At 43.1% G+C, this 22,341-nt stretch overlaps 1 protein-coding gene and 1 pseudogene across 1 annotated transcript; one reads left to right on the forward strand and one right to left on the reverse strand.

The window, feature by feature from the left end:
• Positions 1–10,680: 10,680 nt before the first annotated feature.
• On the reverse strand, positions 10,681–11,332 carry LOC122893856 (annotated as a pseudogene).
• A 7,555-nt stretch (positions 11,333–18,887) lies between these two features.
• LOC122894514 (mast cell protease 1-like) lies at positions 18,888–21,467 on the forward strand. The gene is made up of 5 exons (XM_044232345.1): positions 18,888–18,942; positions 19,696–19,846; positions 20,282–20,417; positions 20,651–20,905; positions 21,345–21,467. The coding sequence occupies exons 1-5, from the start codon at positions 18,888–18,890 to the stop codon at positions 21,465–21,467; spliced, it is 720 nt and encodes a 239-aa protein (XP_044088280.1).
• The last annotated feature ends 874 nt before the right edge of the window (positions 21,468–22,341 follow it).

A 22,341-nucleotide genomic window follows, 5' to 3' on the forward strand; every position in this document is an offset into this window, starting at 1 on the left:
CAACCTAAACATCCTCTCAACAAACACACGTGAGCATGCAGTCCTGAGGATTTTACTTCTTAGCAACAACAGGCAACTTGACTTGCAGGCGTGAGTTTCCAGTTCTCTCAATAGAGCTCAACCATGCATCTGCAGGATTGCTCTGGTGGACAACCTGCCAGTCAATCAGAGTCCTTCATGTCACGTGATGTTCAAATTACCCTCCTGTATGAAAGGGGAGGAGAAGAAAGGAACCAGGCCCCACCCCACAACACTTAATCAGAGCTACTCATCGGGCACCTGGGTGGCTCAGTGGGTTAAGCCTCTGTCTTTGGCCCAGGTCATGATCTCAGGTTCCTGGGATCCAGCCCCGCATTGGGCTCTCTGCTCAGCAGGGAGCCTGCTTCCCCCTCTCTCTCTCTGCTTGCCTGTCTGCCTGCTTGCGAACTCTCTCTCTCTCTCTCTCTGTCAAATAAATAAATAAAATCTTAAAAAAAAATCAGAGCTACTCATTGTTGTGTTCATTTTTTTTAAGATTTTATTTTATTTGTTTGAGAGAGAGAGAGAACATGAGTGTGGCTGGGGAGGGGGCAGAGGGAGAGGAAGAACAAGAAGCAGACTCCCCAGTGAGCAGGGAGCCCTGCACAGGGCTGATCCCAGGATGTGAAATTGTGACCTCAGCTGAAGGCAGATGCTTAACTGACAGCCACTCAGGCATCCTTGCTCATTGGTTTTAAACATTTGAATACTAAGCATGGGTTCAAATTTTACTTAGGGAAAATATTCATGTCTTAAGAAAGTCACAGTCTCAAAGTACACTGACAAGTATTTAACCAGCTCCATTAAAATAGGAGACCTAGAAAGGAAAGGGGCCAGCACACCCCTGGGGTGAGTTCTCTTAAATCTTTGAGCTGTCAGGAAGAGAAATGTTAGCTTTATCAGGACAACCTGGGACCAGACCAAGAATTCAGGTGTGTTGGTCTATCAAAACCCTCCTTTCGGAAAAAAAAAAAAAAAACAAAACCCTCCTTTCGGGCGCCTGGGTGGCTCGGGGGGTTAAGCCGCTGCCTTCGGCTCAGGTCATGATCTCAGGGTACTGGGATCGAGTCCCGCATCGGGCTCTCTGCTCAGCAGGGAGCCTGCTTCCCTCTCTCTCTCTCTGCCTGCCTCTCTGTATACCTGTGATCTCTGTCTGTCAAATAAATAAATAAAATCTTTAAAAAGAAAAGAAAACCAGAAGCTCAAAATGTCTTCACCTAGATCAAGTCCCCAAACTAGGGCTTGATACTTAATCTAACTATAATTTCAAACTTACCCAAAAAAAAGTAGTCTTAAATAGTCAGTCAGGAATTCTTTAGTCAGTGCCAATTAATCTGCTACGTGGGCCCTCTCCATGCCCCTAAGGAAGACGAGGTAACCTGGATGATAAGACCCTTTGCTCTTTCTGTAAGAAAAAACCACACTGCCTGAAACAATCCTCTTCTTTTGCTTTCTTGCCCTATTCTCCTTCTAGAAAAACCCTCCATTTTGTGCACCTCCTCAGAGTGACCCTCTGTTTTCTAGATGGGGTGCTGCCTGATTCATGAATCATTTAGTCAAGCCAATTAGATCTTTAAAATGTATTCTGCTGAATGTTATGTAACAAACATCCTCAGAGGCCTGGCTTATTCCAGCACTGACACTTCCACAGCGTCCCAGTGAGGCTATCTTGTATGATCCTTCCTTGCCTCAGTCTACCCCCCAAAATACGCCAAACCCCAGATGCATTGCTGGATATGCAGAGTACAGAAATTACAGAGCAGAAAAGTGCTCCCAAAGTGACCTGATGGGTCCTCTCCTTCCCATGGGGCACACCCTGTCACCAAAAAGTGACTTATTATTGGGCTGCCACAGGATCCTGGTGGCAGAGAAAGCTGAAAATTAGGGCTGGACTTCCCATTCTCCAAAGCTGAAAGTGGTTATCTATCCCAGAATTATCAGAAAGCCCTTGAATTGGAAATAAATAACCCAAAAACATCATAAAATCTTGGAAACAAAAATGGTTTTGGCAATATGAAAGTGGTCAAATAAGGATCATTTGGACATGGGGCCACAAAACCCTAGGGTCTACTAGCATTGATCTGGCAACACCTAATACATCTAATGACAACCAGCCTAAAGTTAAGAGTCCCTGAGAAGATCCTCCCAGAGTGGTTCTCAGCCCCGACTACACATCGTAACTACCTGAGAAGCTTATAAAACTCCCCATGTTGGGGCTTCCAGCTGCCAGTCCTGCATGTAAGGAGCGTGGAAGCTGACAAACTATCCAAACAACAAGTAAAAAAGCTGAACAGACTAAAAAAATCAACTCTTCTTGGGACCATAAGAGATAGAGGGACACAGGGAAAACCACTACCCCATGACTGGGGAGACTGACAGGCAAATACAGGGAGTCATGACTTCCTAGAGCAAAGCAGAAACCACTGTGGGAGCCAGTGCTGGTGCAGGTAAACCCAAGCTATAATTGACAAATTGCTGGAGGCTCAGTGTAGACAGTCTGAGAATTAAAAACTCCAGAAGACTGCTCATAGGGGAACCCCACACTTTCGTGAGATTTATTTTCTAGAGCCTAACCAAGTTTTCGCAGTAAATACTGAAGAAAAATCTCCTCATGCTTCTGGCAGAGAGAGGAGGAAAAGGACCATTCTGAAATAAAACAGAACACTCTGGGGGTGCCTGGGTGACTCAGTGGGTTAAAGCCTCTGCCTTCGGCTCAGGTCATGATCTCAGGGTCCTAGGATCGAGCCCCGCATCAGGCTCTCTGCTCAGCAGGGAGCCTGCTTCCCCCCTCTCTCTTTCTGCCTGCCTCTCTGCCTACTTGTGATCTCTGTCTGTCAAATAAATAAATAAAATCTTAAAAAATAAAAACAGAACACTCTGTTCTTCTTAAGAAGGTCTGCTCTCTGTGAGGACACCTGGGCGGCTCAGTCTGTTAAGCATCTGCATTTCACTCCGAACTTGATCTCAGAGTCCTGGGATCAAGCCCCCATTTTGGGCTCCCTGCTCAGAGGGGAGTCTGCTTCTTCCTCTCCCTCTGCCCCTCCTCCTGCTTGTGTGCTTGCTCACTTGCTCTCTGTCTCAAATAAATAAATAAAATCTTAAAAAATAAATAATAGGGACGCCTGGCTGGCTCAGTTGGTTGAGCCGCTGCCTTCGGCTCAGGTCATGATTCCAGCATCCTGGGATTGAGTCCCACATCAGGCTCCTTGCTTGGCAGGGAGCCTGCTTCTCCCTCTGCCTCTGCCTGCCACTCTGTCTGCCTGTGCTCGCTCTCTTGCTCTCTCGCTCTCTGACAAATAAATAAATAAAATCTTTATAAATAAATAAATAAATAATAAAAGTAAATTGATGGAGGAAAATATACTACAGTAATACTAATCAGAAGAAATACTAATCTTATATTAATTTCAGGAGACCAGACTGCAAAGCAAGGAAAGTTATCAGGGATAATGAAGGGATTATATAATGATAAATGGGTTAATTCTCCATGAATATACAATAGTCCTTAAGATGCATGTGCCTGTCCATGGGAGCATCACACTTATGAGGCAAAAACTAATAAAATTGCAAAAAGAAAGAGGTGAATCCACCATCATAGCTGTTCACCTCAATACCTCTCAGAAATGGACAGATCCAGAGGTAGAAAATCAGTAAGGACACAGCTGAACTAAGCAACACCATCAGTCAACTTGATACAATAAAAATCTTTAGTCTCCTTCATTCAACAGCAGCAGAATGCATATTCTTCTCATGATCACATGGAACATTCACAACATAAACCACATTCTGGGCATAAAACACACCTTAGCAAATTTGGAAGAATAGGAATCACACAGTATCTGCTCTTGCGCCACAACAGAATTCAACTAGAAATCAATAATACAGGTAAATGAAAAAAATTATAAAATATATGGAGATTAATTAATGCATGGGTCAAAGAAGAAATCTTGAGAAAATTTTTAAAATATTTTGAACTAAATAAAAACATGACTTATCTAAAATTAGTGAGATGCAACAAAAGCAGTGCTTAAAGGGAAGTTTATAGCAGTTAATGCCTGTATTATTATAAAAGAAGCTATCTCTAGAATCAATCATCTAAGTTCCCAACTTAGGAAACTAGGAAAAGAAGAAAAATTTAACCCAAAGTAAGCAGAAGAAAAGAAATAATAGAATTAGAGCAAAGAGAGGAAATTGAAAACAGGAAATCAATAGATAAAAGTCAATTAAACCAAAAGCTGGCTCTTTGGAAATATCAATAAAATTAATAAGCATCCAGCTAACAAGGGAAAAAAAGAGGACATAGGTCATGAATACCAAAATTAAAAGAGGGGCATCACTACAAATCTCATGGAAATTAAAAGAATAATCAAGAAATTCTTTGAGAGGGCGCCTGGGTGGCTCAGTGGGTTAAGCCGCTGCCTTCGGCTCAGGTCATGATCTCAGGGTCCTGGATCGAGTCCCGCATTGGGCTCTCTGCTCAGCAGGGAGCTGGCTTCCTCCTCTCTTTCTCTGCCTGCCTCTCTGCCTATTTGTGATCTCTCTCTGTCAAATAAATAAATAAAATCTTTAAAACCTGGGTGGCTCAGTGGGTTAAGCCGCTGCCTTCGGCTCAGGTCATGATCTCGGGGTCCTGGGATCGAGTCCCACGTCGGGCTCTCTGCTCAGCAGGGAGCCTGCTTCCCTCTATCTCCCTCTCTGCCTGCCTCTCCATCTGCTTGTGATCTCTCTCTCTGTCAAATAAATAAATAAAAATCTTTAAAAAAAAAAAAAAAAAAGAAATTCTTTGAGAGACATTTGGGTGACTCAGTGGCTGGCTCCTGATTTCATCTCAGGGTTGTAAACTGAGCCCCTTGGCATGCTCCACACTCAGCTTGGAGTCTGCTTAAGATTCTCTGTCTCTGTCCCCCTTTGTTCCTCCCCCTACTCCCCTCCCCACACTCTCTCTAATTAAATGAATAAAATCTTTATTTTTAAAAAGGAATTCTTTGGGGCACCTGGGTGGCTCAGTTGGTTAAGTAACGCCCTTCAGCTCAGGTCATGATCCCAGGGTCCTGGGACAGAGACCCACATCGGGCTCCCTGATCAGTGGGAAGCCTGTTTCTCCCTCTCCCACTCCTCTGCTTGTGTTCCCTCACTCACTGTCTCATTCTCTCTCTCTCTCTCTCTTTCTCTGTGTGTGTGTCAAATAAATAAACAAATAAATAAAATCTTTTAAATAAACAAATAAATAAGGAATTCTTTGAGTAACTCTGTGCCCACAAATTTGACAACCTAAATGAAATGGACCAACTCTTTGAAAGACACAATTTGCCAAACCCAACCCAAGAAGAAATAGATAATCTGAATTGGTCTGTATCTAGTAGATAAATTAAAAATAAATGAATAATCTTCTGAAATAGCAAGCACCAAGCCCAGACGGGCTTGCTAATAAATTCTACTAAACATTTTAAGGAAAAAAATTATGTCAATTCTCTGCAATCTCTTTCCGAGGATAGAAGCAGAATACTTCCTAACTCATTCTATGGGGCCAGCTATACCCAAACACCAAAACCAGACAAAGACAGGACAAGAAGAGAAACTACAGACCAGTAACTCTCATGAACACAGATGCAAAAATCCTCAACAAAACATCATCAGATCAAATGCAATAATGTTTTCTTCTCCTACCCACTTAAGTATCCATGAAACAAGATGGGATAGGGAGGGAGACAAACCATAAGTGACTCTTAATCTCACGAAACAAACTGTGGGTTGCTGGGGGGAGGGGTGTTGGGAGAAGAGAGGTAGGGTTATGGACATTGGGGAGGGTATGTGCTTTTGGGTAAATTGGAAGTGGAGGTGAACCATGAGAGACTATGGACTCTGAAAAACAATCTGAGGGGTTTGAAGTGGCGGGGGGTGGGAGGTTGGGGTACCAGGTGGTGGGTATTATAGAGGGCTTGGCTTGCATGGAGCACTGGGTGTGGTGAAAAAATAATGAATACTGTTTTTCTGAAAATAAATAAGTTGGAAAAAAAATAAAGATATAAATACCTTTCACTAATAAATAAATAAATAAATAAAGTGCTTAATTGAGAAAAAAAAATGCAATAATGTTTTAAAAAGAATTATACACCCCAACCTAGTGGGATTTACCCAGGTGTGCAAAGCTGGTTCAACAATTGAAAGTCACTTAATGTAATCCATCATACCAACAAGCTAAAAAATAAAAATCACACGATCTATCAATAGATGTAGAAAGAACATCTGATAAACTCTAACACCAGGAAACTAGAAACACAGGAGGAACTTCCTCAACTTGATAAAGAATATCTACAAAAAAAACTACAGCTTAAAAAAAACCTACAGTTATTATCATATCTAATGGTGCAAAACTAGAACTCTTCCAGTTAAGATCAGGAACAAGGCAACAATGTCTCACCACTCCTTTTCAACATCATACTGGAAGTTCTAGGGGATGAAATGCTATAAGAAAGGGCAGGGAAAATGTATATGGATTGAGAAGAAAGAAAAAAAAATCTGTGTTTATTTGCAGATGATGTGATTGTCTATATAGAAAATCTAAAAAGAATGAACAATAACAAAAAGAGCCCCAGTTGAAACTAAGGTTTCAGGCCACAGGTTTAGAAAACAAAAATCAATCACTTTTCTATATACCAGCAAAGAACAAATGGAATTTGAAATTAAAAACACAGTATCATTTACATTAGCACCCAAAAAATGAAATACTTAAGTATAAACTTAACAAAATATGTGTATGATCTAAATAAGTAAACCTACAAAGGTGAGGAGTGACAGCAAAGAAAAACTAAACAAATGAAGAGGTATTCCATGTTCATGGATAGAAAGACTCAAAATTATCACAATTTCAGTTCTTTAGCTCATTGGTCCTAGAAATGTGTTCTACTGACACTAGAATGGAAGGTTGTCTGTGTATTTATCATATTGTTCCATGGCTTTTAAACTGCTCTGCGAAGCTCCTGGATATGGAAAGGAAGGTAATCTATGAAACAATCTCAGGTCCCCAGTTCCTGACTTTAATCAAAAGAACATAGCTCCAAAATTCTTTTGGTTACAGACATAGTATAAAATTTTCCTTCATAAAATATATACCTGGCCTTAAAAAATTAAAATTTGGGGGGCTCCTGGGTGGCTCAGTGGGTTGAGCAGCTGCCTTCGGCTCAGGTCATGATCCTGGAGTCCAGGGATCGAGTCCCGCATCAGGCTCGCTGCTCAGCAGAGTCTGCTTCTCCCTCTGACCCTCCCCCTTCTCATGCTCTCTCTCTCTCTCTCTCTCATTCTCTCTCTCTGTGAAATAAATAAATAAAATCTTTTTAAAAATAAAATAAAATAAAATTTTTGAAACCCACCAATGTAGAACAACTTCCTCCTATGGAATATGAAGAAACTGAGGCACAGAAAGGGGAGTGACCACCTGAGGCCATTCAGGGATTTATCTCCAGAGCCAGGAAGCTTGGTGTCTCAACTGCCAGGCTAGTACTCCCCAAGATGTAACCACTTTGAGCAGCAAGAGGGCTTTAGCTCTCCTAGTCACCTCCTTCCTTACCAGCCTGCATCCCAGCCTCCCCCATCTGCTTACTCAGACAGACAACAACCTGGTCAGAAAGTATCTGGAATTCAAACTCTACCCTGTTCTATCCTATGTATGAAACCATAGGTACAAACAAAACACATACCATATGACAGTCCGTATAATGCTTCCAGACATCTGCCCCACACACCTGCCCCACCCCAACCCAGGCAAGTCCACTCCGTTCTGAGTTAGACACCCTCACCCTATAATCCCATCAGTTCTTCATTTGTTCCCCAATAGATGGCAGGATCGCATTAACCACACAAGACCCTCTCTATAAAATATCTCAAAGTCTAGGGCTGGGATGTTCCCAGGACCAAGTTCTCTTGAATTCCATCCAGCGGATACTAAGATATCCTTGACAGGCAAAGCAAAGAAGCTCAATGGGAGAAGGGCCCATCCTCTCTCCCAGAGGGAAGCTTTAGTTAATGCCCAAGAGTGAGCATTTTCCTAAAGCAGTCACCATTTTCCATAAGCTGTAACCTTGGGGGGAAAAGGTAGATGAAAGGGTCACAGGTCTAGGGTATCACCCTTATCTTAAGACTGCTTAATGTTTCCTTTGGGGAAAAAAAAAATGTGACTTCCTTTATCAGCTTCCTGAAAAGCGGTAGATAGGATAGAGAAATAAATGCCTTCATGCAAGTCAGAATTTCCCATGATCTTGATGAGACTCATGATGAGAAAGTGATGAACTTGAGAACACCAGCATCCTAACCTGGCTTTCATTTCATTCTGTTACTCCCAGGATTCTCCCCAATTCAAGAAGCAGTCTGGGGTAAGCTGGTCACTCCACCCTGCAATTTGGTAATGGCAAATCGCGACACTGGTTAGGACTTCTCCAATCTCCACTAGGACCAGCAATTCCCACAAAACTTTACAATAAATAAAAATGCTCACACACTCACCCCTCTCCCCAGGCTACTCTCCCCAGCAGAAAAGTCTTAAAGGACATTTCATTTTCCTGCTGAGGGCCCAAAAGCAAAAAAGAAGGGGGGGAGGTTGGAGGAGGAGGAAAGAAGTTAAGTTATCCCCCATCCAACTTGACTTAGGTTGAGAAGACCTCTTTTTCCTGAGTCCTGGTATGCTCAGGGCCCCTGAAGGATAGGACCCCTGCCTCTTCTTAGCATCTTGTCATCTGTCCACCTTCTCTAACAGATTCTGAACACTCTTTTGGAGCACCAAGGCCTGGCTTCTAAAACCTTGTTGTATCTCTGCTGTCTTACCCTGTCTTTCCCACCCTAATGCTATTTCAGTTTCTTCCTAAGTTTGGCATTACTCCACATTTTGCAGACATTAAAAATATTTTTAATTATAATAACTCTATGACAATTAATTTGAAAATCTTGATTAGAAAACTGACTGATTCTTAGAAAAACATAACCCACCAAAATTTGAAAATAGGGGCGCCTGGGTGACTCAGTCATTAAGCACCTGCCTTTGGCTCAGGTCATGATCCCGGGGTCCTGGGATGGAAGCCTACATCAGGCTCCCTGCTCAGCAGAGTCTACTTCTCCCTCTCCCTCAGCCCCTTCCCCTCAACTCCTTCTGGTGCTCTTATTATCTCTGCTGAGCAGAGAGGCTGATGTGGGGCTCGATCCCAGGACCCTGGGATCATGACCTGAGCCGAAGGCAGAGGCTTTAACCCACTGAGCCACCCAGGTGCCCCCAGGAAATGTAATTTTTTTTAAGATTTTATTTTTAAGTAATCTCTACACCATGGGGCTCAAACTCACAACCCCAAGATCATGAGTGCATACTCCTCCTACTGAGCCAGCCAGCCAGGCACCCCTGGACAATGTAATTTTTTTTAAAGATTTATTTGACAGAGATATAGACAGACAGAGAGAGAGAAAACACAAGCAGAGGGAGCAGCAGGCAGAGGGAGAAGCAGGCTCCCTGCTGAGCAGGGAGCCCGATGGGGGACTTGATCCCAGGAGCCCGGGGGCATGACCTGAGCTCAAGGAAGGCACTTAACCGACGAGCCACCCAAACATCCCAGCAATGTAATTTTTTAAATGAGCAAAATATCACACATTTTGCAAATAAAAGTCTCAAAGTGGCCAATAAGTATATAAAAAACCATTTTTCAGCAGTATTAATCTTCAGAGAAATATAACTTAAGAACTGCAATAAGATACTGATACATACTGTTCGTGGTAGATCTACTGCCAATAGCAAAAACCCTGGAAATTCCAATATCCCACAGAATGGGTATACAAATTGTAGAATAATCATAATAGAACACAAATCATATAGGAGAATGAAGGAACACCATTCCAAAAAACCCATATGGATGAGTCTTCAAAAACATAACACTGAATAAAAGAAGCCACACACAAAAGAATACATACTGGTTGATTCTAATTACATAAAGTTTAAAAGCATACAGGCAAAATTAATCTAAGGTGATGAAAGTCAGGATAGAGGTTAAGTTTAGGTAAAAGAAAAACAGTGACTGGGAAGAGCAGAGATGAGCTTCTGGGCTGCTGTCAATGGTCTCTTTTCAGATCTAGGTTGTAGTGCTTGCTTTGGCAGCACATATACTAAACTTGGATCGGATCTAGGTTGTAGGTTCATGAGTACATCACTTTATGACAGTTAATTGGGATTTTTAACTAAAATAGTTGACATTTTATTTTCACATTTCACAATACAAATAAAAATTGATTTTTTTTTCATCCCACTACATCCCCGCCAAAACTATTCTTGATAGGAAGGGGAAGCAAATCTTCCTTGTCCTGCTATTAGAAAACACCCAGAGTCACATCACAGCCCCATGATCCCCTGGGGAAGTACTACAAGTAATATAAAATGGACGTAAGGAGTGGCACCTGGGTGGCTCAGAGAGCTGAGCAAGTGACTCTTGATTTTGGCTCAGGTCTTGATCAGGTTATAATCATGGGACAGAGCCCTGCCTCGGCCTCAGTGCTCAGTACAGAGTCTGCTTCAACCCTCCTTTGCTCCCCCCGATTGCCCACCGTGCTTGTACTCACACTCTCTCTCTCAAATAAACAAATAGAATCTTTAAAAATGAAATAAAATGGATATAAAGAGGCTCCCCTCTCTCCTTATTTGTCTGGTGGAGTCATTCCTGGCTGAGTGGGCACCATCATGGGGCAGGCGGGAGACTTCACCACTGGGCACCCAGACAGCACTGGCATGCGGCCTTCCATAGGCACCCTCATTCCAGGAACAGCTCCCGATGGCATCGTCCCAGGAGGAGGAAAGCCCCTGACATATGGGGTGATGGCAATCATACCAGGGCAAGGAGGATGTGGGAGACGAGGAAGAGGTGGATCATTGCCCCTGCAGGAGGAGGAGCAAAGAATGGAGTAGGAGGTATCTTTCCTTGCCAAAATGGAGCGGTTGTTCTGTCGACCAGGCTCTGAGCCTGTTTTTCCAACCATTTCTTTTTTTTTTTTTAAGATTTTACTTATTTATTTGATAGAGATCACAAGTAGGCCTGGGAGGGCGGGGAAGCAGGCTCCCTGCTGAGCAGACAGCCTGATGCGGGGCTCGATCCTAGGACCCTGAGATCATGACCTGAGCTGAAGGCAGAGACTTAACCCACTGAGTCACCCAGGTGCCCCTTTTCCAACCATTTATGATAAATATCTTTCACATTCTCTTTGTGTGTCCTGCCACTGCAGTGTGTCCATCTCACAGATGAAGACTCAAGGGTGAAGTATGGTCACAGTAGTCACAATAAAATTTAAACATTTTGCTCTGCTGGCTGTTTATTGGGGGTATATTTAAGATCTGTGTACTTTATGGGGTTTTGTGAGGGTTTTTTTTGCTGAGATATAATTTACATGTAACATTGTGTGACTTTAAAGTGTGTAAGGTATTGTTTTGATATATTTACATACTGAATACAATTAGCATTATAGCTTTGGATAAAATCTCTATCACATCACATAATTATCATTTTTTATGGTAAGAACATTTAAGATTTAGTGTCTTAGCAATTTTGAAGTATATAATACAATGTTATTAACTGTAGTCACTGTGCTATGCATTAGATCTCTAGAACTTATTCATCTTGTAGTGGCAAGTTTGTACTCTTTCACAACATCTGCCCAATTCAGGAAGGAGTTGAGCAACTTCAAGAATCCGCAGAAATATGGTCTTCACAGTGTGATCTTGCATTTAAATGAGAGACATTTACCCTAGGAAATGCACTCCTTTCTTCTCCTTATGACAGTCCTGGCTGAGTGGGCACCAAAAACTCAGTCCTTCACGGGAGATGTTGGTGCTTAGGTCCATTCACCATGACAGTATCAATATACCAGCCAAATGTTCAAAATTATATCAATCACAGAGGGCACCTAAGGGAGGAACAAAGCTATTCCTGGATGGCTCTGTAAAGAGATAAGGAAATGCAAGAAGGAGCAACTGAAAAGAAGAATGACGCATGGAAAAACACCCTGAAAGGTTAAATCAAGAGTCCTGAGTAGCACCCCTTCAGTTAATCGAACCCACGGATGGGAAAGCATAAAAGATACCTTGAGGCTATGCCTCTGTCCCTGGTTGCTGTGCTGGCTCAGAGCAGTTGCCCTACCCCATTCTTGGCAACAACCACAAATCAAACAAACTTCAAGTAGGCACGTGAAAAGGACAGTTGGTACAAACAGGCCTCCTCCAACAGCCCACCAGATAAGAAAAGATTACAGCTGATAGATCTGATTCTAAGATGCAGAGCACTATCTCTTGCCAGCCTGGCCAGTGCTGATTGCTGATAGACTGGCAGCATCGCAAGGTTTATGAAAGAAGCATCCCAGATTTAAGGGACTACCTAAATCCTTGGGAAGGGGAAGCCTCAAGGACTGCCAAGCATGACTACTGGATAAATTTAGAGGGTATGGAAAGGAGAGGAGACATAGCAGAAAGCAACACAAAGCCAACTGTTCTCAGGTCTGCAGTGAGCCTACAAGAGAAGTGAGAAAGTAAAACAAGAGGCTCTCCTGCCATCTCTCACCCTAGAGGGAGTTCTCCACCTGAGACCTTAGAATCCACCTCCCTCTCAACCTTTACCTCCCTGACCACTTTGCCCTCTAACACCTTCAAGCACCAGCACAATTTAAAAAAACAAACAAACAAACAAAAAATCAAGAGTTCTTCAGGCATAAGACAGAGAGTCCGCAAGTCCTATAACTAAAGACTAAATGGACCAAACAGGTGATCTGAATGGAGATGTGGTAGGAATCATCACTCCTGCATCTCTCTGTAATTTGGTGACTACACTAATACCTGAATGTCTCTATGAATATCACATTGCTCTTAGTTTACTATTTTTGTAGGTAGAGGCAGTTCTGGTGGCTCCACTTGGTCTTCTCTACCATAACCACCCTCACGCCATAAGTCAGGCAACCATTATGGAGATTCTGCTACTTTTTAGGATATCCATTCTACCTCCGCATTCTGGATTTTGGGAAACGGTCAAAGGTTGATTTGGGAACCACTGGGCCATCAGTGAGATGGATGCTTGCCAAAACTTTGTGGATCAGTCCATAAGCCCCTCCTCTTGACTGGTGAGTCACATGGGCATTTTGGGTCTTTGGGAGTTCATATCAGTTTAGAGCCAGGACCTCATAATAAAAAAACAAACTAAGGCATGATTATGTCCCAGATTTTTTTTTCTCTAATTCATAGTCACTCAGTAAATGGCCATGGGTACCTTTGAAGGAGGCAAAGAGGAAGATGTATAGCACAAATTTTTGGCTACATAGCAAGGGCCTTCCTCAAAGGCACTTCACCCTTTTCATTCAAGGAACTCTGGGTCAGTGAGTTGGCTCAAGGCTAGGAAATAGTTGATGTGCCTTGTGATATTTAAGACCTCTGTTCACCAGACCCAGAATGTTTCTACTTATACAAATCAATTTAGATCTTTGTAATCTGTCTATTCCAGTTCAAGGACCCCATGATCAACTAGCCAAAGTCACGGATCTCTATTTGACATCTGCCTCAACTGTGATACTCATTAGAGTAACCAAGCCCACTGCACCTCTGGTAGCCTGGCTTCTCCCACCCTGAGATGCCACCACCACCTTGGAACTCAGATCCAGATCCAGTAGCGGGAGTTCCCATGGTCACTCCACACCACAGAAAATAGCCACTGTAGCATTCCCCAAAAATGCCAGTGCTCCCCCTCTCTAATCTATCTTTCACAGCTTTGATGGAAAGAATGTTCTCCATGTTCTCCTAGGACACACTTAAGGGGGGGTGAGTAAACCAGTCTCAAAATAATAAATTTTCTCTATCTTCTGATTTCCCCAAAGCTTAGAATACCTTTCTCTATATCAAAGAAGTCTGGCATCTCAACTTCACTTAGTATAGGCCACCTTTGGATCCATACTTCAATCCAACCAACTAGCCAAATAGAGCAACATGGACATGCTTGATTTAATATGTCAATATTGGCATCTGTTTTTAGTGCATCCCATCAACAAAGTCAGCCTGGCCCAACACCTGCACCAAAGCCTTTAAGACCTATTCCATTCATGTTTCTTTTGGTATAAATTAGCAAAAATCTTGTTTTGGTGTATACTGCAATTCCTTATGGGTCACATATCTGGTATCTACTTGGAGTTGAATCTGGTTATAAATCCAGAAGCAGGGGCACCTGGGTGGCTCAGTGGGTTAATCCGCTGCCTTCGGCTCAGGTCATGATCTCAGGGTCCTGGGATTGAGTCCCACATTGGGCTCTCTGCTCAGCAGGGAGCCTGCTTCCCTCTCTCTCTCTCTGCCTGCCTCTCTGCCTACTTGTGATCTCTCTCCGTCAAATAAATAAATAAAATCTTTTTTAAAAATTTTAAAAAAATAAATCCAGAAGCAATAAAGGTGAGGGGGCAGCCAGCAGTCTGCTGCAAAGTAACTACCTCAGGGAATCTCATTACAGATTCTTCAAGCAAGGGAAGACTAACCTCCTCATACCGGAAAAGATGTGTTGCTGTTATAGACAAAGGAGGGATTAGAGGAGTTTAGGAGTTCAAGATCCCAGTTTCATCAGAATATGCCTACATATATTCCCATTCCAATTTTCAGAGTCTCAGTTACTGCTTTTACTTCATCTGAGGGGTGGGGAGGTGCCTAGCTGGCTCAGTGGGTTAAAGCCTCTGCCTTTGGCTCACGTCATGATTGCAGGGTCCTAGGATGGAGCCCCGAATCTGGCTCTCTGCTCAGCAGGGAGCCTGCTTGCCCCTCTCTTTCCTGCTGCCTATCTGCCTACTTGTCATCTCTGTCAATTAAATTAAAAAATAAAAAATCTTTAACTTCATTTTAGAGACCCTGCCAGTTTGGTGAGTCAAGGTATGTTCAGACCACCCACAGGATAAGACATTGGTTTGATTTTTTGGAACCTTACACATGAGGTTACATGAGAGAAGGGTTTCTTTTATGGAAGAGAAGATTTCTGGACCCTTACTTAGACCATAAGCTGGAAGTGAAAGCCCAAAGCTCATCATTTATTTTTCTTAGGTTCTTTAGTGCACCTAGAAGCAACCATCAACCCCATAATACTCCTTATTTCCACTAATATGTTCTATGTCACCAAATACTTAATCACCTAAAGTCTGCTTTTGATTACAGATATCTACAAATGATAATTTAATAGGTTTGATCTGTATGCCATAATGGTTACTTACAGCTTACAACTAACATACTTTACCACTTACAACAGTGTAAGCCATGCCTTTAAATATATTTAGATTATGGGTGCCTTGGTGGCTCGGTTGGTTGGGCGACTGCCTTTGGCTTGGGTCATGATCCCAGGGTCCTGGGATCGAGTCCCACATCAGGCTCCCTGCTCCATGAGGAGTCTGCTCCCTCTGACCTTCTCCCCTCTCATGCTCTCTCTCACTGTCTCTCTCTCAAATAAATAAAATCTTTAAAATACGTGTGTGTGTGTGTGTGTGTGTGTGTGTGTGTGTATTCAGATTAGAAAACCTGTAATAGATAACCCAAGCCGAGTTACAGAACCTAAGTGCAGGCTCTTCTGAACTCACTTCCAGTGCCAATATCTCTATTATGTAGAGTTCAATCAAGGAGAGCAGAACCACTATGAGTAGTGTAAAATAAGGGATTTCTTATAAGGACTGCATCTATAAAATTTTTGTGGGAATTGGTGGAGAAATTCTCTCTAGATCCTTCTTGTTGTTGTTGTTGTTGTTTTGTTTTTACAGACTAGGAAAGCAGAGTGATATAGGGAAATATCATGTGATTGAAGTCAAACAGATATGTGCTCAACACCTAATTCTCATATTTATTGACTTGTCAAGTGACTCAAATTCTGTGAGACTCAGTTTCCTTGGCTGTAAAATGAAAACAATAATATATCTCAGGGTTGATAGGGGTGAATGGGTTACTTGTAATTTATTATATTTCATTGATTCCAAGATGCACAACATTTTACGTTTTAACCCCTTTATAATAGGAATGAGTTTTGTAATCAATGGCATGTCATAGTTTAATCAAGAACAACTTTTTCCTGGGACACCAGGGTGACTTAAGTGTCTGCCTTCAGCTCAGGTCATGATCCCAGCACCCTCAGGAGGGAGCCTGCTTCTCCCCCTACTACTCTGCCCCTCCCACTGCTCGTGTGCTCCCTCACTCTTAAATAAATGAAATAAAATCTTTAAAAAAAAAAAAAAAAGAAAAACTTTTTCCTTTCTTTTTTTTTTTTAAAGATTTTGTTTATTATTTATTTGACAGACAGAGATCACAAGTAGGCAGAGAGGCATGCAGGGAGAGAGGGGGAAGCAGGCTCCCCACTGAGCAGAGAGCCCGATGCGGGGCTCGATCCCAGGACCCTGGGATCATGACCTGAGCCGAAAGCAGAGGCTTTAACCCACTGAGCCACCCAGGTGCCCCAACTTTTTCCTTTCTTAACACACATGAACAAAGGAGAGCCCCGAGTACTATCTCAAGTAATGAGAAGTGCAGATATCACTTGATTATCAAACAACGTGTGACTCTCAGTGCACTAGTGGAAAACCCCAACATCCTCTAAAGAACACCGATTGTTCTCCTTTATACGTCCCATTCCTTTCTCTGTTTATTGGACTAACCCTTCATCCCACATCCCTTGTTAGTCAGATTACTGGAATAGAAAAAGCATAAGTTTCAGAATCTGATATATTAAATTTTGGATCTTGTTGCTATGTGATATCCTGAGCTTCGCTTGAGTGCTCTGTAATTGTGTATAATAATACTTACCCAGAAGGACTATTACAAATGAGGTGATACATATGCAAAGTTTTATCGGCACCAAACATATTGTGGGTAGTCAATAAATTCCCCATTTTTCCTTCTATCTCTCACTGCCACATTCTGTTCTTCTACTGATTATTAGGATTAAAGAAAGGGCAAATCTTCTAGATCCGGGGTTGGCAAACTATGGCCCTCAAGCCATATTGGCCCACCACCTGTTTTTAAAATAAAGTTTTATTGGAACACAGTCACACCTATTTGCTTACATCTTCTCTATAGCTTTTGTACTACAACAGAGTTGAATAAGTTACCACAGAGACAGTATGACTTACAAAGCCAATAACACTCACTATGTGGCTATTTACAGAAAAAGTTTGCTGATCCCTGTTCTAGATTCCTATGTCACCTAAACCAACTCCCCCTCTGTTGGCAAGGTTATGGAGAGAAAAGAACCCTCATATATGGTGGTGGGAATGTAAACCACTGTGGAGAAACATATAGAGTTTTCTCAGAAAATTAAAAACAGAAATACCATATTATCCAGTAATTCCACCGCTGGGTATTTACCCAAAGAAAATGAAAATACTAATTCAAAAAGATGCAAGTGCCTCTATGTTTACTGCAGCATTATTTACCATAGCTGATATGGAAGCAACTCAGGTGTCCACTGATAGATGAATGGATAAAGAAGATACCATACACACACACAAACACACACTCACACATGTGCATAGGCAATGAAATATTACACATCCATTAAAAAAGAATGACATCAGGACACCTGGATGGCTCAGTGGGTTAAAGCCTCTGCCTTCAGCTCAGGTCCTAGGATTGAGCCCCGCATCCGGCTCTCTGCTCAGTGGGGCAGCTGCTTCCCCCTTCTCTCTACCTGCCTCTCTGCCCACTTGTGATCTCAGTCTGTCAAATAAGTAAATAAAATCTTTTTTAAAAAAGAGAAAAGAATAACATCTTGACATTTACAACAACACAGATGAACCTAGAGAGTGTTATGCTAAGTGAAATAAGTAATGCAGATATAAACAAATGTATGATTTCACTTATGTGTGAAATCTAAAAAGAAAAAAATGGACAGACAAATAAATAAACAAAAACCAGACTCTTAAATACAGAGAACAAACTGTTGGTTGCCAGAAGGGCAGAGGGTGGGGGAATGGGCAAAACAGGTGAAGGGGATTAAGAAGCACAAACTTCCTTATTTATAAAATTTATATTTATCTTTTATAGATATAGTTTATTTATACATCCTTACATTTTATAAATATATTCTATTTATACATCCTTATATTTCACAAATATTTTGTGTATATCTGTATATTCTTATTCATATTTTATAAATAAGTCAGAGAAACAGAAAGTACAACATAGGGAATATAGTCAATAATATTGTAATAACTTGTCTAGGTGATGGTTTGTGAGTACCTTGATCATGGAGAACACTGAGTAATATATAGACTTGTTAAGTCACTATGTTGTACACCTGAAACTAATAGAAGGCATGTCAACTATACTTCAACAATAAAAAATAAAGGGGCACCTGGGTGGCTCAGTTGGTTGAGCGCCTAACTCTTGATTTTGACTCAGGTCATGATGTCAGGGTCCTGGAATCAAGCTTGCTTCAGGCTCCACACTCAGCAGGGAGTCTGCTTGAAATTCTCTTTGGTTCCCTTGCCCCCTGCCCCTCCCCCTGCTCATGTGTTTGCTTGCTCTCTTTTTCTCAAATAAAGAAATCTTTTTCAAAAAATAAAATTTTAACCTACCCTTCCCCATCTGTGTTACTATTCTGCCTCAAGAGAGCTACATTATTTGAGAAAGGTGCATGCCAGGACTCTTAGAATCTGACCACAGCCTCAACACCAGCAGAGAAGAGAAGAGGGTTCTAAGAATTTCTGATGAGGAAGATAGGCAGGCCAAAGTGAAAAACAAAAATGTGACTAGGTTGTTCTGTGGTTTCCAACCCTCCCCTTTCTTCTACTGCTGGAATTATAAAAGCAGGAGCAAGGGAGGACAGGGACAGAAGAAGCTCACCATGGACACCATCACTGGGAAAATGCAGGCTCTATTTCTTTTGTTGGCCTTTCTCTTGCCTCCTGAAGCTGGAGCTGGTGCATCTAGGGTATAACCACCTCTCAAGGAAGACCTCAAATGAGGCTACAAGATCCCACCGCAAGTATTCTAGGGGAAAACCTCCAGCTGGAAGAGTTAGATTCTTTCCCTGCAGTTGATGACAGTTTCCCTGGGATGAGAAGTCTTGGGTGGAGAGAGAATCAGAAAACTGTCTTTGAAAGCTCCTCCTAGCCTGCTTTCTTCAAAATAGCCACCATTCTCATTCACAGTTCTTCTTGGTGCTTGCTGTCATGCAGAGGAGGTCAGGATAGAGACAGGAAGAAATGTTTAGGGGCATGTTGGTGGCTCAGTCAGTTAAGCATCTGTCTGCCTTTGGCTCAGGTCATGATCTCAGGGTCCTGGGATGAGCCCCAAGTCCTTTAGGCTCCCCACTCAGCAAGGAGTCTGCTTGTTCCTCTCCCTCTGTCCCTCTCCCTGCTCATTCATGACTCTCTCTCACTCTCTCTCTCAAATAAATAAATAAATTCTTCAAAAAAAAAAAGGCAAAGGAACTTAAGTTTAAATGACAGCCTAGAATCAAGACTAACCGTAAGTTCTGAAAGTGGGCTGAGAGATGGTTGATGGGGTGGACTGGATTCAAGAAAGCAAACAATAAGGACACATGGAGGGCTGAGCTCCATTAGAAGATAGCAACTCTGTGGGCCCTCAGCTTCCACCTCTTTTTCCTCACCCAGTGCTCTGTCTGCAGGCAAGTGAGCCTCTGTTTAGGGACTTGGGGTTCTCTGTTTCAGAGGAAATTATCGGTGGTGTTGAGTCCAAGCCACACTCCCACCCCTACATGGCCCATCTGGAAACCGTCACTCATAGGTGTTATGGCACCAGCTGTGGAGGGTTTCTCATAAGTCAAGATTTCGTGATGACAGCTGCTCATTGTAAAGGAAGGTAAGAAAACTTTGACTTATTCTCTTTTCATGCAAGGAGCTGTAGGAACCAGAGTTACACACAGCTTCGAAGTGGCCTGGGGAGAGATTCTGGTGCCCTGCTCATTTCAAGATAGTCAATGACATATATTGCAAGGACCCAGCCCGTTTTCATTTGCCATCTCCACCTCCAGAGGCCACCACATCATTCAGGGCAGCCAGGCCACAGCAGGCCAACACTGACCCTCTTGTCCTGCGGCCAGCTGAGCTCTCTTCATCCCCTGTAGCTGCCATGGCCTGGCCCTTCCTGAACTGGCTAAGATCCCAGAGGGGGAGCTTCTGTTCCAAATAAGACCTGAGTTCCTCAGGTTGCCCTGCCCTGGGGAAGAAGTTGCTCAGGATAGACCCTTTCTAGGAGACCAGCACATTCTCTTGCGTCTCTCCTCCTTCCCAACAGGAAAATTACGGTCATCCTGGGAGCTCATAACATGAAAAGGGAAAAATCCACATGGCAGAAGATAGAAGTCTCAAAACAAATCAGTCACCCAAAATACATCTCAATCACCAGATTCAATGACATCATGTTAATGAAGGTGCCATTAGATTTCCAGCTCATCTCTATCCCCTCTTCTTGAAACTTTCTCCTGACCTTGCATTTCTCATTCTCTCTTCTAAACCATTTCCTTGGGGCCCACCCTCCCACTCCACGTCACCACCACCCCACTGGGGAGCAACTCTTGACCCTGCCCGGGGAGCCCCTGCCACAGCACAGCCCCCACTTTCCCTGGGACCAAAGATCCATCTACTCTTCCTCCCTCTCTCACAGCTAAAAATGAGAACCAGGTGGACCCACGCCATGAAGCCAATCTACCTGCCCACCTGGTCTACCTTTATTCCACCTGGGACAGTATGCACGGTGGCTGGCTGGGGAAGAACCGGAGTGAGGGAGCCGGCGTCAGACACTCTGAGGGAGGTGCAGCTGAGACTCATGGACGCCAGCACCTGCAGGAGCTATCTGTTTTACAACAGTAACTTACAAATCTGTGTAGGTGATCCAAGGAAGACAAAATCAGCATACGAGGTGACTGCACACCAACACTTACTCCTCACAAAGCAGTCCCTGGGAGACAGCATCCTCCTGGGAGGGAGTGGTTCGGGAAGTCCCCTAGTACAGTGACTGGTGTCTGAGTCTGCAGATTTCTAGCAACATCGGAACTGGAATCCTCCCTTTGGGTTCCATCCTCACATACTCACTCCCTGTCTCTAACCCTCCCTTCTAGCTGGCTGAACAGGGCTCCAGGACAGAAAGGAAGAAATGGAAGGGACAGGATCTAGAGTTGTGGTTCCATGCCAGAGAATAAGACATTAATCTCCTAATTTAGGACTCCATGAGGAGCCAAGATTCCTGATCTGACTCAGGGCTATCTTGGAGCTGGCTGGGTACTTATAGAAGCAGGATAAGGTGACAGTAGAGAGAGAAGGATATTCTCTGCTCACAATTTGCTTTTTCTAACCCACAGGAGGATTCTGGGGGCCCCCTGGTGTATGCAGGGGTGGCCTACGGTATTGTGTCTTATGGATATATGAATGCAAAGCCTCCAAATCTCTTCACTCAAATCTCCCCATATGTCCCCTGGACTTAATAATATCTTAAAGAACATATAGTCATGGAAGCCTGGCCAGCCTGTGGGAGAATTCCAAAGCCAGAGGCCTCCCTGGGTTGACCCATGCTCCACAGACCTGGCCCCAGCCTGAGCCCCAGGGAGGCTCTCAGCAGCACACGAAGCCCTTGCTGATTGTATCCCCAGAAAACGTCAATAAACATACCGCTTTCAGCATGTGCGTGTCAGACTCCTCTCTTCCAGGGAGCTGGTCTGCGCTGAGGAACTGTGGGTGCAGGAGGGACAATTCCCAGGTTCTCGGGAGGATCTCACACTGGGGTCAAAGGGGCAAATATTTTCCTCTGGCTACCACATTTGAGAGTGGTCATGGCTCATGGCTGGCCTCCTCTTGGCCTCTAGATAATTCAAATGTATTTTTACCCAAGGTCACTGTCATAAAGGACATTTCTTTTTTTTTTAAGATTTTATTTATTTATTTGACAGAAAGGAAGAGAGCACGAGTAGAGCAAGGGGCAGAGGGACAAGCAGACTCCCCGCTGAGTGGGGAGTCCAATACAGGACACAATCCCAGGACCCTGGGATCATGACCTGAGCCAAAGTCTCATGCTTAACTGAGCCCCCCAGGCACCCCAAGGACATTTCCCTTGTGAGTGAGAGCCACAGTTACAGATGGAGGAAAATTTAGATCCCAAAGATATACACATATAAAAGGGGGGCAATGGGTGAAGTTGCCCATCATTCTATGGACTTGTAATTCACCCAGAAGATCCAAAAGAAATGTAAGGCAAGCTGTACCTCTGCCTTTGTAGGTCTGCAATCTCTGAGTCGGCACCATATTCATGAAAAGGTCATTTACCCCAAGGCCATACAAAATTCAAGAGCAAAAACTAATTTC

This window comes from Neovison vison, chromosome 13, assembly GCF_020171115.1.
Source record: "Neovison vison isolate M4711 chromosome 13, ASM_NN_V1, whole genome shotgun sequence".
NCBI classification, from domain to species: Eukaryota; Metazoa; Chordata; class Mammalia; order Carnivora; family Mustelidae; genus Neogale; species Neogale vison.